Source organism: Nanorana parkeri, unplaced genomic scaffold (assembly GCF_000935625.1).
Source record: "Nanorana parkeri isolate BGI_ZX_2015 unplaced genomic scaffold, ASM93562v1 scaffold10, whole genome shotgun sequence".
Lineage (NCBI taxonomy): Eukaryota > Metazoa > Chordata > Amphibia > Anura > Dicroglossidae > Nanorana > Nanorana parkeri.
The window spans coordinates 2,808,980-2,826,617 of NW_017306278.1; the positions used below are offsets into that span (position 1 = coordinate 2,808,980).

The following is a 17,638-nucleotide window of genomic DNA, read 5'->3' on the forward strand; positions in this document are numbered from 1 at the left end:
CTGTTGGCAACAGGTAAGTTTCCTGATTTTTCTTATCTTACTACCTGAAATTTCTTAGACCCTTAGCTGCCCAATTCTGGCTATAACTTCTGCCACAGCTCCGCTCACTTTATATTGGACGGAAGGCCTCTGGTACCATAAAAGTCTTTAAAAATGTTGAGAACACCTAAGTGATCTTAGAAAGATTGTTCTTTGTACGAGAAGTCCAGGCAGGTTCAGTTCAGCCTTAAAAAAAAATGTTATCCTTTGACCTATGCAGGCGACCATTGAAGCCTGAAAGCCACCTACAGCCAGAGTCATTACTTGCTTTTTAGCATGGCCTGGGGTTCAGGGTATTGGGTGCGCTTAATAGTAAATTGGACACAGTGCTTGCTATAGTCATTGGTGGAGGTATAGGGAACATTGCCCTCTGGCTTCATTTATACTTGTATACCAGTTATGTCTACCATAGCTTTATTATCACAGATCTTTGATAAACCATCTGGATTGTGTGCGGGGTGGGGTTACTGTAGTATATATAAAGTGCTGTGTTCTTGGTTGGGTCTGGGCTGAATTGTAGTAATCCTTTCCTATATGTGTAATGCTGAACCATACAAAGGACTACATACGTATAGTAGTTATATCTGTGGTACTGTTGCATTTTTGTAGCAGACATAATCACATTATTGGCAGTGTGTCATAAGATACATTTAATGGGGAGGGGGGCCCAGTGTTTTTCTTTCTTATATATAATACATCTAAAATTTCCAGCATGTGTCCCTCATTTTGGCTTTTTTTCCCACATTTTGCTCGTTGGCAGGTCCGAAAGCTCTGATCCGGCAGTGTTTTGACAGGATTTTGACCGGGTGGCATTACCAGCCCCCAGAAGATCGTCTGAGAGGCCCAAACAGCTCCTCCCCCTCCCCCAGTTGCGAGCGCAGTATTTCTGTAAAGCGTCTGCGCGTCGTGCATTTGCATGCAGCGCGCGTCAGGCGAAGCGGACTCAGCGGGTTGTGCGCCTGTATCGCACAAAATCCCAGCCGAGCGGAAACGCTGGTGTGTATACTCGGAAATTAAAACGGTGCACTGAACTTCTCCACGTTACCGTGGAGTTATATTTTGTGAAAAGGGCCACTTCTTTCAGCTTTTATTTTAATTTATTGGTGGTAAAAGTGGCCTTTCATGATGAGGATACATACTGTTTAATGGCTGGGTCTTTAAACCTCTAGAAACTTATCAGTACAGTTACTATATTTTTATTTTGCCAACTAAAAATTGGCTTGTTACACTACAGGCAGTATTCATAGTGTGTAAATAATAAGAGCTTATCCTGTGTTGCTTAATTTTCATCTCCCAGGAGAAGCTATTGTGAAGGGAAACCTTGCTTGTACCCTGTAACCTGTGAGATGCAAATTTGAGGTCAAAAAGTGATCAAGGCCTCAGTAATACTGATGCAGATTTGAGTCCCCCCGTAACATGGTTTTGCCTGTTGCTACTGCCAGAAAATGTGACTTCAGCGGCATGACAACGTTGTTCATTCTGCAGTGTTGTCACCCTGTGGACATGGTAGTTTTAGGTGGAGCTTAAGCCACAAATTATAGATAATCCTAGCTAGTGTTTTTTTCCCTTTTGGATGGGGGTAAAGCTCATCCCTGAGTGTTTATATAGCGCTGACCATTTACGCAGCACTTTACCCATTGCACATTCACATCAGTCCCTGTATTCAAGGAGCTTGCAATCTAAGGTTCCTTTCTCTTGCATACATAATGGGGCCAATTAACCTTCCAGCATGCCTTTGGCGTGTGGGAGGAAACGGGAGTATCTGGAGGGAACCCATACAAGCACAGGGGGAACATGCAAACTCCATAACTGTTACTCTTGCATGACGGCATGAGCTGCATGAAAATTGGGAGAAAATGTAAAGGAATGAAAATGAAATGACTCTATATTGCTACACGTGATTGACCAGCATATATTTTATTAGTCCGCTTTATTGATCCTTAAAGAGGAAAATGTATAAGTGGTGGAGTTGCCCGTAGCAGCCGATCTATGTTCTTACTAGTGCAGGTTGTGTAGTATCTAAACTTGCTTGTAGTGACCTACATTCCCATTCTCTTGCTGTGGGTTTTTCCCTAAAAGGGGTATTGAACTCAATTCGTGACCTGTCCCCAAGTTTGGTCCATTTTAATAGGTAAAGAAAAAAACATGGGTGTAAATGTTCAGAAATAAATGCTTGCATGCCTTCTGTCCCCCTTTTTTTTTTGTTTAGGATCCACTTCAGGGCATTGTACAGATGGATAAGAATAAATTGTCTTTTGTAAATGGTTTTTCTCTATTATGGTTCTGACGCTTGCGTGTGCTTTTTCAGCGAGTACCTGGGGAAAACCCCAGGGCCTGGCGTTCCAAGATGGATTCCTTCACGAAGCACTAGACGAGATGTTAACTCCGCCAACAACTCCGCCAACAACACTGCGCTCACCTCGCAAAGTGAAAAAGAACGGCACGATGCAATCTTTAGGAAAGTAAGAGGGTAAGTGACCAGGACGAAAGGTGATTGGTTGGGCCAAAATGGCATTTTAATATTGGCTACATATGTTGAAGTGTTCACCACCAGACAGGAAGCCAAAGTGCAAGAATTGCTCATATCCTTGTCAGACCTGTGCTATTGTCCCCCAGGGCATTGTCTGTAGGTAAGTGAAGGAGAATCTTCCAGGGACTCAAATGTCTGGCTGAAGTTCCCCCCCATTAGTCTAGGAATATAGATTGTAGTGTAGGGATATCATTGTTCAGAGAAAATTCTGTACCAGAAAGGATTGAGCATCCATATAGTTTTCTTAGGGCTGGGCCAACTCTGGCCCTCCAGCTGTGGTGCAGCTACAAATGCCATTAGGTATTGCAAAATGCCCACAGCCACAGGCATGACTCCCAGAGGCAGATGCATAATGGAATTTGTAGTTTCACTACAGTTTGCCTGCCTCTGCCTTAGACACATCACCCAGTGAGGATCCCACCAAGAATGAACCAACACAATTCAATGTAACTGGAAGAGTAACAAGGAAGGCCTCTATCTACCGCTATTCTTGAGTGCAGCATGTATATTGGTTGACTGATGGGTTATGGGGAAGCCCAGTTCCCTCGCCTAGGTTTGCCAGCAAGGTAGGCGAGCTTCCAGGAACACCCATGGGAGTGCCAAATCTATCTTTTACTTTTAACATTGTTAAACTCTTAAAACAATCTTAGGAAAGTCCCTACAGCGTATTTGCACATACTTTAAACTGAGGAAAGGTCATGCGGAGAAAATGGAGGGCTGAAATTCTATAGAACCGTGTGCCTAGAACTCAATTTTTGCAATTTTAAAAGGTCTGAAATTCTAATCTGCAGTATTATAAATCTGTCTCCTTATCTGGGGAATATGTGTAAAGGTTCAGCATCAACTTTCCGTGCACCACAGCTAATACAAAGTGCCAGTGTTCAAATATGAGCAACTGCTCAAAGGCTTGCGGGAAGTGCATGTGACCACTGTTCTACATACTGTTGGGATATTGGCCAGTGGGTGGCCACTGTTCTACATACTGGGGTGGGACATTGGCTGGTGGGTGGCCACTGTTCTACATACTGGGGTGGGAGATTGGCTGGTGGGTGGCCTCTGTGCTACATGCTGGTGAAGCAGTTACTCATTTAAACTTTGTCTCTTTTTATCTTCCAGCATCTTAAACAAGCTTGCCCCGGAGAAGTTTGAAAAACTATGCCTTGAGCTCCTTAATGTGGGTGTAGAGTCCAAACTCATCCTCAAAGGAATCATACTGCTTGTAAGTGACCACATGATCCTGATATGTTAATCTGTATTGTGGGAGAAAGATAAAACGTGCATCTGTTCACTGAGGCAGTGATGTGCTGTAACACATAGTAACTCATTTTAAAGCTCAATTTCGGGCCCGAATTGTGGCTATCGAGGAATATATTTAAATGAACAAAGGATATAAATCCACTTTGTGTACGCCAAATGCCACTGCCATGTGCTTACCTTGTAAAAGTAGCATTGACAATCAATGTGCTCTACATAACCTGAGCGGAGCTGTGAGAAGGGCACAACAGGTCCATCTATGACTGGCTGCCTGGAGATTACAGGAGGGGGCAGGGACAAGACCAGTCACCATGCACAAGGAGAGAGAACAGCAGTGAGCAGTCTTTATTACAGGAGGGGCAGAGATGAGACCAGTCACCATGCACAAGGAGAGAGAACAGCAGTGAGCGGTCTTTATTACAGGAGGGGCAGAGATGAGACCAGTCACCCTGCACAAGGAGAGAGAGCAGCAGTGAGCAGTCTTTATTACAGGAGGGGCAGAGATGAGACCAGTCACCCTGCACAAGGAGAGAGAGCAGCAGTGAGCGGTCTTTATTACAGGAGGGGGCAGGGAGAAGACCAGTCACCCTGCACAAGGAGAGAGAGCAGCAGTGACCGGTCTTTATTACAGGAAGCTTCTGCAGAGGTAATTTCACACTGAAATACTACACTGATCAGAGAACTACTGAAAGCAGACCAACATTCAAGTATGTATGTAGACAATATTTGCTTATCCCGGAGTTGAGCTTTAACTGATTTTCTGAAATCCGATGTGTATGGGTTAAGGAACATGCACACAAAATTTTGTTCAATCAGAACTTTTCCTGCCTTTATTTTAATGACTTTAGAGGCATGTGTAGAAAGAGCTGATTTGTTGGAAATGTTTTTGTTGGATTACAATGATATATGATATATTTGGATGTCTGACTTCTAGTTGAAAAGCTCGGAGATTTTAGAGGAAGAAGTGTTCATTTATTTTGCCTTTTTTTTTTTTTATGTGTGCACAATTAACTATTCTGCCAGAGGTGCCTGCACCTCAATACCATGTCTGACACTTAGTGCTAAGCTCCGACGTAACAATGTCCTGCCCCAGCACCCTCCTATTGTCATCCATCATAACTGTTGCCTCACTGGCCAAGGGGAGCAAAAGCCCCTACATAAGGAAGTGCCAACACTTTCCTTGTCAGAAGACTCATCATTCCATCGCAGTATTGATGGCTATAGCTTGTTGTATAATTACAGTACAACCCCGAACAATGGCATATTCAATGTAGTATTCTGTTTCTACTTTTGTAGATTGTAGACAAAGCCCTCGAAGAGCCAAAGTACAGCTCACTCTACGCTCAGCTATGTCTGCGATTAGCAGAAGATGCGCCAAACTTTGACGGTCCAGACGGTCAGCCAGGGCAGAAGCAAAGCACAGTAAGTCTTCAACTTTCTCTTTTCTAGACTTCTCCAATGTTGAGCGTTCACATGCTTCGGAGTCTTAATATACGATCTCTTCCTCTCTCCAGACGTTTAGACGCCTCCTAATTTCAAAACTTCAAGATGAGTTTGAGAACAGATCCAGAAATGTTGAGGGTAAGTGCTTGTTAGAGGTGTCTCTGCGGTTAAATATTTGAGCCTTGAACACAAGTGTGACGCCTTTTTTCTGTTTTTGTACAGTATATGACAAGCGAGACAGCCCTCTCCTCCCTGAAGAAGAGGAACAGAGAAACATTGCTAAGCTTAAGATGCTGGGAAACATCAAATTTATTGGCGAGCTTGGCAAGCTTGACCTTATTCATGAATCTATCCTTCATAAGTGCATCAAAACAGTAAGTAGAGCGAGACGTCTGGTTTATGTTCAACACAGAATAGCAATATCTTAAAGCGGACCTTCACACTCAAATTCTACCATTGCATCCCTCCTATATATGACTATTAATAATAACATAGACATGTCAGCTGTAAAATGCTGTGACTATGAAATACTTACACTTGCAGAACATTCACTTCCTGCTTTGAAAGTGCAAAATGACTTCAGTTCACCAACACAATGCACACTGGGATTGCCTTATCAGCAGAGCATTGCTGGGAAGTCTCTTCAGTGAAAGGCATTTTCCTCCCCTGTGATGTGCATAGTCACATGTCTAGTCGCATGTGCCAGAAATCAGGAAGTAAAAGGAGAGCTGGTAATCTGCCCTTAGTAAACATGGCTGCTGCCAGAAGACTAGGGAAGAAAAGAGAAAAAAGGTATACAAAGCCGACAGTTATCTAGAAGAGTGTTTGTATATAGTCAATATTAAACAATTCTAGAAGTGGGTTTTTAAAGATATGGGGTAAAGGTCCGCTTTAAACAGCACAACCACAAAGCAAAAATTGACTAAAGGAGGGAACCCATCACTGTGCACAAACCAGCTTTGTTGGCATAACCCTTACCCGAGTCTAGCAGGGTCTTTTAATCTCTTTAATTCAGCGTGGCTCCATCCACACAATCCCATCTATTCACTGGGATCACTCTTGGTTATTACTACATGTCTGTTTGCCACCACGGCAGAAGGACTGCACACCAGCAATCCCCCTTGTAGTCCATTTACACTTCCCCCCCCCAGCACCCAGATCTGCACATCCTAACGGATTCATGGTGACAGGTTTAGTTGCTGTGTTTTCTGTGGGCTGGTGTGACCTGCCCACAGCACTAGATTGGCAGATGTGCACATGTATGCAGCTGGAAACATTTGCTAATCAGTGCTCCCCTTAAATCATGCAAATGTAGTCTCCCCTTTCCCTGTGGTAAATGCAGATCTGTGCCTGGGAACGGTACACTTTTTTCACAAGGGAGAAAATCATAACTTAAAAAGGAAGGCATTTTAAAACATTTTACAGCAACTTTCATGTGCATTGGAGGGTTGGGGTGGGTTGATTTTTTAGGGGTTCAAAATGGGCCGCATCCTGGAGTTCTGTTTTAAAACGCTGGTGTTAACCTGAATATGTGAATGGATCTTGTACTTGTAAGTATATGTATTTTGTTTTCTGATGGATGGTTTTTCCCTTTTTCATAGCTTTTGGAAAAGAAGAAGAGGGTCCAGCTTAAAGACATGGGAGAGGATTTGGAGTGTCTCTGTCAGATAATGAGGACTGTGGGGCCTAGATTAGACCATGAAAAAGCCAAGGTACCTATGTGCAATATTTGCATCACAAATCAGTCTATTTTATAAATCTTTTCACACAAGATTCTCACAACTTACTCTCAGAATTGATGTTCCTTTCCAATTGGCTCCATTAGGAGAAATGTGTGAATCTTGGGTGCAACATTTATAAATGGACCTCCCCCATAGTCTGTGTCTGGAAATGCATCCTAATATTGTAATGTCTTGTTTTCTAGTCCTTAATGGATCAGTACTTTGCCCGGATGTGCGCCTTGAAGTCTTGTAATGATTTGCCAGCAAGGATTCGTTTCCTGCTGCAAGTAAGTGTTTTACAAATTTTGGAATTTCTACAACTTTTTGTTTTAGAAGCTTACTAAAAACGATGGCTTGCAGTCTTTGAATAAAACTTATTTTGTAGACCAAAGCACTAGTCGTCATCTCTCCCTAAGATGTTTAATAGAGACGAGATGGGACTGGTGTATGATGGGGATGCTCGGATACCTTCCCCGATACTGGAACTTCTGGTCAGAGGGAGATTTCCTCTGACTGGCAGTGCCATGAGGGAACATGGAGCTGTTTTCCTAGCCAATCAGGGCGGCGAGTAATGACTCACTACCTGGCTAGCCGATTTCAGATACTGAAATACCTGGTATCAATGCATCCCTAATGTATGATGTACTGTATCAATCTGTTAATCATTGGTGAGATTGGCGTATGGGGAGAACATTATGCATTTAAGGTTTTACTTAAAAGCTAGTTCATTCCCAAGCAATGTGCTGAGATCTTCTTCTTGCTCTTTTCCTGCAGGATACTGGGGAGTTGCGAGGAAACGGTTGGGTTCCTCGCAAAGCTTTCAATGATAATGGACCAAAGACTATCAATCAAATCCACCAAGATGCAGTGAAAGTGAGTGATGGTGTTCTGCATAATCTGTCTTGCGGCAAAATTTCAATGTAAGGTCATTGTATATAATATCTCTTTCCTCACCAGGATCTAGGAGTCTTCATTCCTCCTCCAATGTCACAAGGAATGCGAACTGACTTCTTTTTGGAAGGGCCGTTCATGCCACCACGAATGAAGCTTGATAGGGACCCACTTGGAGGACTTGCTGACATGTTTAGACAGATGCCAGGTATGTAGCAAGGCCTTGTGTGTAATTCAAGTCGCCATTTTATTTTCTACATGCTCCTGCTTACCATGGTCTTATCTGATCTACAGGCAGTGGTATTGGTACTGGTCCAGGGGTTATACAGGACAGGTTCTCCCCAACCATGGGACGTCATCGTTCAAATCAGTTGTTCAATGGGCATGGTGGGCATATCATACCTCCTGTACAGTCCCAGTTTGGTGAAATTGGAGGCAAACCTTTTATGAAAAGCCAGGTGAGAATTTATTTTCGTATGTTCCATTTAAGATTTCTACCTACTGTTAAATGGACTGTGTGGTTCAGATCCAGCACTCAGTCCTTTTTAAACATCTCAGAGAACTGTGTAATGTATACAATGAAGTACTTGCTTGTTATCCACATTTCCAAATGTCAGTTTACACTTGGCCTCACCATTGGGGCTCATTGCTAAAGTTACCCTACTATCATAGAAGTAATCGGTACTTGTGGCGTTGTAGTTTGCCTGGCTAGCAGGATTGTGTTGCATTTTTGTACTTGCTGTGAATTGCTCCCCTCCAGCTAGCTAGTCCTAAATTGGCATAGCTTTGGACACTTTGTTGGTTATACCCAAGTGGCCCCTTCCACCTGGGTTCACTATGTGATGTTGTGATTTTTTTTGCTTTCAAAGTCCACTTGAAGCTTAATGTACTCCTGTTATGAGAAAATAATCAGTATTGCTTTTCCTGGAATACTGAAGCTGCAAGTTGCCTGGCTGGCTCCAATACATTCTCATACAGCATGGGTGGGCAATGCCTGCCCTCCAGCTATGCTTGAACTCCAAATCCAGGCATTCCTGTCAGTATTGCAATGTCTCATGGGGCTTGTAGTTCCACAACAGCTGGAGGACCGCAATTGCCCCACCGCTGTCACACAGCATGCTTGTGATAGAAATGTGACTTGTCTGCATTATGTAACTCTATACAGTAAACTCCCTGTTATCCGGCATCCACGGGGATTGGTAGATTCTGAATACATGTAGTTTCTGGTTGCTTGAGAGTATCTATTAAAAATGGGTCTAACTAATGCTATACCCCATACACTCTGTAATGACTTCATATTATTAATGAAATGCAGTAATCAAAAGAAAATGTAAGTCAAATAGACACACGATCATTATACATGCCCCAGATCAGGAAAACGGTGAATATAGATGCTATTTTTCTGGTTAAATGCCGAATAACTGAGTTTACTGTACTTGCCCCAGCTCAGTAGCTCAAAGCATTGAAGTGTCATTAATGAGACAGCCAGGAACCAAGCATTCTTAAAAGCATCAGCAGTCTACATAAGACCAAATTGATTTTGATAAAGTCCATTTGCAGGGCTTTGAGTCCGCCGGGCGTCATGTTTACCAGCAGAAGGCTTGACTCTTGCTACTTGAGGGGTTATATGGTTTCACAATAGTGCCGCTTGTGACGTGAAAGCTGCGTAGTGTTTCCTTGAAAGGCTATTTAAGGAACATTTTGTCTCTGAAGTGCCCGTTTAGAATTTCCAGCACAATCTCTACAAGCCACTTTGCACACAAGTCACATCTACCCGTCAGCTGAGCTTGGAGCAGACCATAAAATCCTGCGCTCGACGGGCGATGGAGCAGACGCGCATTACACCGTTCCCAATGTTTGTCAAATCATCTGCCTCTGACTATCCAGCCTTGAGAGGCGACTGATATGGCTCAGCTAATTGGGAGGTCTGCTGATGAATAATCCTTGGCTGTAATTAACCAAATCTGGACTCTGGAGGAGCTGCTAGCGTATATAGCTTGTAGGTAATTGGGTTACGTTCTAAATATTGGCTCTTCTAGGAAGAAAGACAGTGACAAGCTTGCAGGGAATTCTGTGGGTTTCTAGGAAAACTTCATGTAATGTTCTGGTCGCTGACGTCTAATTTTATCTTCATCTCTTTTTAAAAGGGGCAAGGCCAGCTGTACCAGAGTCAGGGGCTCTTATCGCAACAAGGGCAGTCAAAGGATATGCCCCCTCGGTTTATTAAAAAAGGCCAGCTTAACGCGGACGAGGTACGTACCGCCTAATGGCGGGGTTCTTCTTGTCGCCCGGTATCTGTCTGCCTTTTCAGAGTGACCAGTGTCCACTGAGCAAGATTATGAGATATGAGGGCTGATTGTACCACAGGCAGGGTTGTCTGATCGGTTGGGTTTTTTGTGGAGTTAACCTTTTCCCTTCTCGTCCTCCAGATAAGCCTGAGACCAGCTCAGTCTTTCCTAATGAACAAGACGCAAGTGCCAAAGCTCCAGCCTCAGATGAGCATGATGCCGCCTCGTACCCAGACACCACCCATGGGACAGGTGAGAAGTCTGAGGCCCATTCCTATTGTGTTTTTTAGTTTAGTTTTTTTCCCTTTTTTGAAGTTGCTAACTTATCTCTTATTTCACAGACACCACAGCTTGGCCTAAAAACCAACCCACCACCCATCCAAGAGAAACCTGCCAAGATTGTCAAGAAGCCTCCACCATCGAGGGAAGAGCTACTTAAACTTACTGTAAGCATTGGACTGAATTGACTTAATTTGGTATCTGCAGTTATAAGCCACACGCTGACCACCTTCCTTTATAACAGGGCTTTATAGCTGGCAGCTCTGTCTTTAGGAGTTTGGAAGCATTGCTTCAGTTATGAGATGATCACCCTGACGAGCAAATTTTAGTGTGCAAGAACTTTGCTGTGTTATAAAAGTAGGAGGATGTGGATACCCCGGGGAAAACGTGTGCAAAGTTCCCAAAGGGACTCCAAATGGCCAGGTTGCAGATGCTCCATTATTTGGGTTTTTCAAGCTGGACATGTCCTTTTACTAAACCAGGAAGTTGATTCTGGTTGGAAATGAAGTGACTTCACTGGCATGAAGGGAAGTGTCACCCGGGCTGTTATTGGGGAAAGAATACAGAACTAGATATTACAGAAATTCTACCCCTGGTACCAAGCTGCATCCTGGGGGCATTGTGTGGCCCTCTGGTGGCCTGCAGGCATTCTGTGTCTTATTGCCCTGTAGTAACAGTGATTGCTAACATGCTCATGTAATGTTAACTGTATAGGTCTCCTAAATCATGTCTGCAGACTAAACAAACCCCTATGACATGTTCAGTCTCTGGTCATCTCTTGTAGCAAGCAGGTAGTCTGCATCTGCCCTCTAGCATGGCTGCTGTCAGTCTTTTGCAAAATTGCATTCACTGATTGTGTGGGCCTTGGGTGATTTGTCAGGGGCACCGGAGGCCCCCTGTATCAAGAAAGTGGACCACCACTGAACTATATATTGGCTTTCGATGAGTTAAATGTATTCTAGTTCTGTACCTGGTTGGCTGCCCTTTTGGTTTAGTGGCAAATCTGTTGGAACGGCATTATAGGACAGTTCTGCAAGGAGCTTGGTCTGTGTACTGTACGTTATGAACTGAATGCGTGACTCCATGTGGCTCTGTATTTCAGGAAGCATTTGTGACTGAGTACTTGAATAACGGAAACGCGGCAGATGCCATAAACAGCGTGAAAGAAATGAGAGCTCCTAAACACTTCATCCCGGAAATGATTAGCCGGATCGTCCTGCAATCCCTAGACCGCTCTGACGAAGACAAGGAGCGCGCCAGTGCACTGATCGGTATATTGCGTCAAGAGGGAGTGGCGACCAGCGACAACTTCATGCAGGTAAATTGCTGAAATCCGCATGTGTTGCTTTTGAATTGCTTGCTTTTTGTTTTCACCACTTTGACGTTTTTTTTTTGTGTGTTTTCAGGCTTTTTTGACTGTGCTAGACCAGTGCCCCAAGCTGGAGGTTGACACACCCCTGGTGAAATCCTACCTGGCACAATTCGCAGCCCGCGCCATAATAGCAGAGCTGGTGAGCATTTCCGAACTGGCCCAGCCTCTGGAGAACGGCACCCACTTCCCTCTGTTCCTGCTGTGCCTGCAGCAACTGGCCAAACTGAAGGACAAAGATTGGCTGACCGATCTCTTCCAGCAGAGCAAAGTGAACATGCAGAAGATGTTACCAGGTAAGAGCTGCCTCCGACCCACCAGGGAAACCAATGCTCATGTCTTTCCATCGCCGGCTTTGCCTAATCACTAATCTTACTCCTCTATAGAAATCGACCAGAACAAAGACCGCATGCTGGAGATCCTGGAAGGGAAAGGTCTGAGCTTCTTGTTTCCGCTGATGAAACTGGAGAAAGAGTTACTTAAGCAAATAGAGATGGATCCTTCTCCACAGACCATCTACAAGTGGATCAAGGATAACATCTCTCCTAAACTTCATGTAGATAAAGGATTTGTGAATATTTTGATGACCAGGTGAGAATATGCTCGCGCTGTATTCTTCTAGGGGCTTGAGTCATAGAATGGGGATGGGGGACGTGTTTAGCTGCTATGGTGCGAATAGTCACGTAGTCCATATGAAGGAAAAGGTACTGAAGGGGGACACACGGTTTCTGTCTAGTGTAGTAATGATGAGTCCTGAATCTCCCTGGTCAGGACTCTTAAAAGAGAACTATGAGGAGGTTTTTTTAACTCTGCCTCATAGTTCGAGCCGACCTGTGACAATGAAACTCGCACGTCGGCTCATTAGATCGGGAAGTGAGCGAACACATACCATCGCTCGCTCACTTTCCGATCATTTTCCTGCATAGAACGGTGACGGTAAGCTGCGGCTCCCTGCAGGGTTCCCTCCCGCTCTGATCCTCCAGCGCTGACTGGAGGAACGGACGGGGGAGGGGTGGGCACAGCTGGCTCTCTCTAGATGGGCAGAACCAGCTGTCACTCACATCTGGGTGGATCTCAACAGTATTGTCAGGATCCGTCCCGGCTGCGGTGGTCTCAGTATATAGAGAAGCTGTAGCTCGCTATATACTGAGCTTTGGGTCACGGGAAGATGCTAGTATATGTCCTCCCGTGACCCTAAAGAGAACTATGAGATGAAAAGGTTACCCCATAGTTCTCTTTAATACAGGTACTTAAGGGGAAGCTGCTTGCTCCTAGATGCATTTGACATCCGTTTGAGACTTCTCCAAGATCATTTACTGTGTTTGACATGCGGTCTCCCCCCCTCCCTCCCTGGTCTGACTTGGATTTGGGCTGTTATAAAATCCATAGAACCCTCAAACTTGGTTTGTGATGGAACATCGAGCTTTTGGGGTTAAATCTGTAGACACTTAGATTTGCCCCCCTCATGGCTTTGCCACTTTGTGTTCATTGTAGGACCCAGCACAGGTCTGTCATGTTTCGTCATCTGCTTGAAGTGTATCTTTAGTCAAAAATAAAAAAACAATAATGCATATTTCACACCACAAATGCACATTCCATATATATATATATATATATGATCATTACTCGTAGCTTATGGATATAAATGACCTGGTGATTCTGCAGTTTTACTGATTATTCTATCCGGCCCCTAGTTGTGAAATGCATTGTATACCAAATGAAGGTGCTCTTTCGCACACCTAAATACCTTCTTAAGGCCCCGTTCCCACTGCGCGATATGCAAATCGCGCGTTTGTCGCGCAATTTGCATATTGCGCAACATTGCGAGATTTGCAGCGCGATGTCGCGTTCAAGCTTGCATTGAGCAAGCTTGAATCGCGGCTAAATCCGCTCCAAAAAGCGTCCTGCTGTAGCGACACACGACCCGCGACAGCAGGACCCTTTGCCCCATTGGATTGCATTGCAGCGCGATAAATCGCTCAATGTGAACGGGGTCTAAGACTCATCGGAGGCAGTCTGTGGACCGTCTTTAAGGCTTGTTCACAATGAACGGCTTTTCTGCACGCCACAACACACGGTGTGAACAGGGCACATATAACAATGGTTTTCTATGTGTCCTATCCACACCATACATATGCAGGGGTGTGTAGAAAAATGCAGCAGAACGGATATGGTGGGATCAAGCCCAAAAATAATTTTTCTGATGGTAACATTTAGAGCCGCACTAATGTGCTCAGGACAAATAGACGCAGTTAGCGTGCATTGTGCAGAAGAAGCACTGAATACAGATCCCTAAAACGACCCCGATAATTGGGCTTTGCATGTGTCGCATATGCCCTAGATGACACAATAACTTGCAGAGGCCATAGGCGAAGGCTAAACCCCTCGACCCGTTGTGTCTTTCAGCTTTTTACAGTATATTTCTAATGAGGTTTGCCCAACGGATGATGTGGAACTGGCGGGAGCACCATCTAAAGAGCAGCTGGAAGCGGAGAAGCAGCTGTTGCTGTCCTTCAAGCCGGTGATGCAGAAGTTCCTCCATGACCATGTTGACCTGCAAGTCAGCGCCTTGTATGCACTCCAGGTGCACTGCTACAGTAAAAACTTCCCTAAAGGTACGACTGCCACTTCCTGCGCCCTCCGCTTCTCTATGGCAGCCGTGTCTGCTCTGATATTCACACGTGTGCTCCTCTTACAGGCATGTTGCTCCGCTTTTATGTCCATTTCTATGACATGGAGATAATAGAAGAAGAAGCTTTCTTGGCATGGAAGGAAGATATTATACAGGAGTTTCCAGGGAAAGGAAAAGCTTTATTCCAGGTAAATTATAGTGGCGTGCTTTGGTAACCCTGTAACTTGTCCATTCAGGGCAAAGTATTTCTCCCCTTCCAAGTGTAATGTTCAGCTACCGGGGCCAGGAGAAGCTGCCCTTATATAAGCCATTAGTCCCTCAAGGAGTACTTTTTATGCATTGTGAAAGACATTGCTGACTGCTCTGTGCTGTCCTACCCAGAAGTACTGGTCTAGTCTTTGCTTCCTGGGGCTGTCCTGCTTGAAGAGCGTGACTAAAGCAGACTTGCTGCATGAAATTGTACAGTATATGAAGACTGTCACTTTGCCCATTCGGTGACAGTGCCTTCTGATCATCCAAACCCCCCCCTTCCCCAAACAAGGATATACACTCCCACCCAGGCTCTGTTACTGTAATGGCGTGGGGATTCCAGGTATAGGGGAGCATGCAACCCTTTTCCATGTTGCTTAACAGCCAATCAGCAGGCCCTAAACACTGTCCACAGGAGAAGGCTGTGATGCGGGAAGGCTGTGAGATGGAGGGTGTATGGGGCATTTATCTTGCATGGGGAGGGGTGGGAGCAGTGTGGATGGCAGGGTGGCCTATCGGGAGATGGGGTTACCCTGCCCTGAATCGACAGCTCAACTAGAAATGTGACTCACGCTTGTTCAGGAAGGATGATATTTGACTATTATGTAACTGCTGTACAGACATTGCTTTCTCGGCTATTTTGGGATGAATGTGGCGTATAAGTATTATAATGTTACGACTATGGCACCATACAATTATTCTGTGAATAAGAGCTTACTGCAGCCGCATTCAGAATATAGGCAGCAAGCCGGTTCACATAATTGTGTTTTAGTAACTTTTTTATTTTTTTTACGGTTGATTGCAAAGCATTTTCTTCTGAACAATGCTATACTGAGCTTTGGGGTTTTGCCTCATTACTGATTTTAAAGGTATAACTTTTCAGTATCTGAAGCATTTGGTCAAAGCTGTGCTCCCTTAAGTGATGTACTGGTAGGCAGTTGGTGTCTGACAGGGCCATAGTGCAGTTGGGGCAAAGCTGCCACCTTGCCTATGGCCCCATTCTGCTTTCATGTGTCCCTGGTGATGGCCACCCTTAAGGTGCCCATACACCTTGCGATTTATCGTACGATAATCGTGGGAAATCCTGCAATTGTACGATAATCGCAAGGCGTATGGGAGGCGTGCGACCGCTTCTACTGTACGTCACACCTTTTGTCGGAGCATGCTAGAAAAACCCGCCGAGAATCGTACGATTGTCGGTGGGTGTGTGGCGTGCTCGTTCGACAACTGCGGAACGGTCCGGTGTGCGCAGACGCACACTGCCCGTTCAGCATTGCAATCATCGGATCATTCAATCATCGCAAGTACGATCTCCCTGTCCAAGATGGTCAGATCGTACGAGCTTTTAATTAGCTTACAACCATCGCAGGACAAAAGTCTTGCGATGGTTGTAAGGTGTATGGGCAGCTTTTACTCTCCTCAGGACAGTGTCACTTTAAGACTCATTGCATCTATTGAGGTCAGCAGATGCAGTTCTGGGGTTAATTGGTTAGATGACCTTTGACATTTTACCACCAATTGTTGTCTGGCTCCTGTTATGAAGTTTACAGGCAAAACACGGCCTCAGAGGCTCGGTGTAACGCTGTTGACCTTTTTTTTTTCTTTTTGCAGGTGAACCAATGGCTGACCTGGCTGGAGACCGCTGAAGAGGAGGAATCTGAGGAAGAAGCCGACTAAAGAACCAGCCAAAGCCTTAAACGTTGTGCAGACACTGTTGCTATGAATTAAATTTTGCGTTTTGACCTAACCACTGCGAAAAAAAAATCCATTCCGCTGTAACATTTTGGCAATCTGTAAATGCAGAGGCATGTCTATTTAGGATTCCTTCTGCTTCAAAGAAGAAGTTTTAAGTGTAATGTCTTAATCATAGTCAGCCATGCAATATTTTTAGAGTATCTGTAATGTTTAGATCTGTGTTATTAGCAGCATGCAATAATTACATCCTATGTTCTCAAAACAAAAAAAAACACGAACGCTGTCTCTCTCTCTGGCGAGGACGACTTTAGCTGCCGAAATGATTTCGCAACACTGAAGAATACTGTAGAGATGCACTTTGCTCAGTGTAACACTTGACTTGTTGCAATATCTGATTCTCGATTTGGTTGTTACAGAAAAAAATCCTTTAACTGTAATTCATGGATGTTACCGTACTAGTAAATATAAAAAAAAAAAATGGAAAAAAAAATAAAATTATATAACTTGCACAAAGGAAACTGCTCCCGTTTTGAGAGATTGATGGCTACCCTGAGATACGTGGTTATTTGTGGGTGTGATGCTTAAAATGGTGAGCAAATGAATTGGTCCTCCTTTATTATAGTATTGAAATTAAGTCTACTTAATTTATCAAGTCATGTTCATGCCCTGATTTTATATACTTGTATCTATCAATAAACATTGTGATACTTGACCTGTGGTTTTTATGGCTCCGTACGAAGGTTCATCGGGCCCGGTGCTGGAAGGGAACGAAGGCCCTTGTGCACATGGGCATGGGTCTGTGTAAGGGCAGTTTGCTGTTCAAGTATTGGCGTGGCTTTCCACAAGCTCCGTGTGGTTTACTTGATGCCTTTCAAGCGACTTTCAGCTCTATCTGTAAAAAAAAAAAAAAATGTCGAGGCAACTGGGCTCGCTGTATTTTTCTTAGACGTTTCACCGGTCATCCGACCAGCTTTCTCCATTCAGAATGACTTGTACAAATTCTCTGGGAATAAATATGGTGAATGTCGCTCCAATCCACATAATCTGTAAATCGCAACCAGGGGTTTGCATAATTGGAGCTAGAAGGTGCTAAAGGAGAACTATGAGGGGAGTGCTTTTCACTCACCCCATAGTTCTAGCCGACCTGTGACAATGAGACTGTCACAGGTCGGCTCAGGAGATCGGGAGGTGAGCGAACACATACCGGCGTTTCGCTCACCTCTCGATCCTGTCATGGCTCTCTGGAGG

The 17,638-nt window shown here is 44.4% G+C and overlaps 1 protein-coding gene across 1 annotated transcript; it reads left to right on the forward strand.

Moving 5' to 3' along the window:
• The first annotated feature begins 933 nt into the window (after window positions 1-933).
• On the forward strand, window positions 934-16,657 carry LOC108786064 (eukaryotic translation initiation factor 4 gamma 2-like). The gene is made up of 20 exons (XM_018555274.1): window positions 934-1,035; window positions 2,348-2,509; window positions 3,686-3,788; window positions 5,120-5,245; window positions 5,338-5,404; window positions 5,489-5,640; window positions 6,868-6,978; window positions 7,191-7,274; window positions 7,762-7,860; window positions 7,945-8,086; window positions 8,173-8,336; window positions 10,026-10,130; window positions 10,308-10,418; window positions 10,508-10,612; window positions 11,548-11,763; window positions 11,852-12,110; window positions 12,201-12,405; window positions 14,221-14,429; window positions 14,513-14,634; window positions 16,307-16,657. Exons 1-20 carry the CDS (start codon window positions 956-958, stop codon window positions 16,370-16,372), a joined length of 2,688 nt encoding a protein of 895 aa, XP_018410776.1. The 5' UTR covers window positions 934-955; the 3' UTR covers window positions 16,373-16,657.
• The last annotated feature ends 981 nt before the right edge of the window (window positions 16,658-17,638 follow it).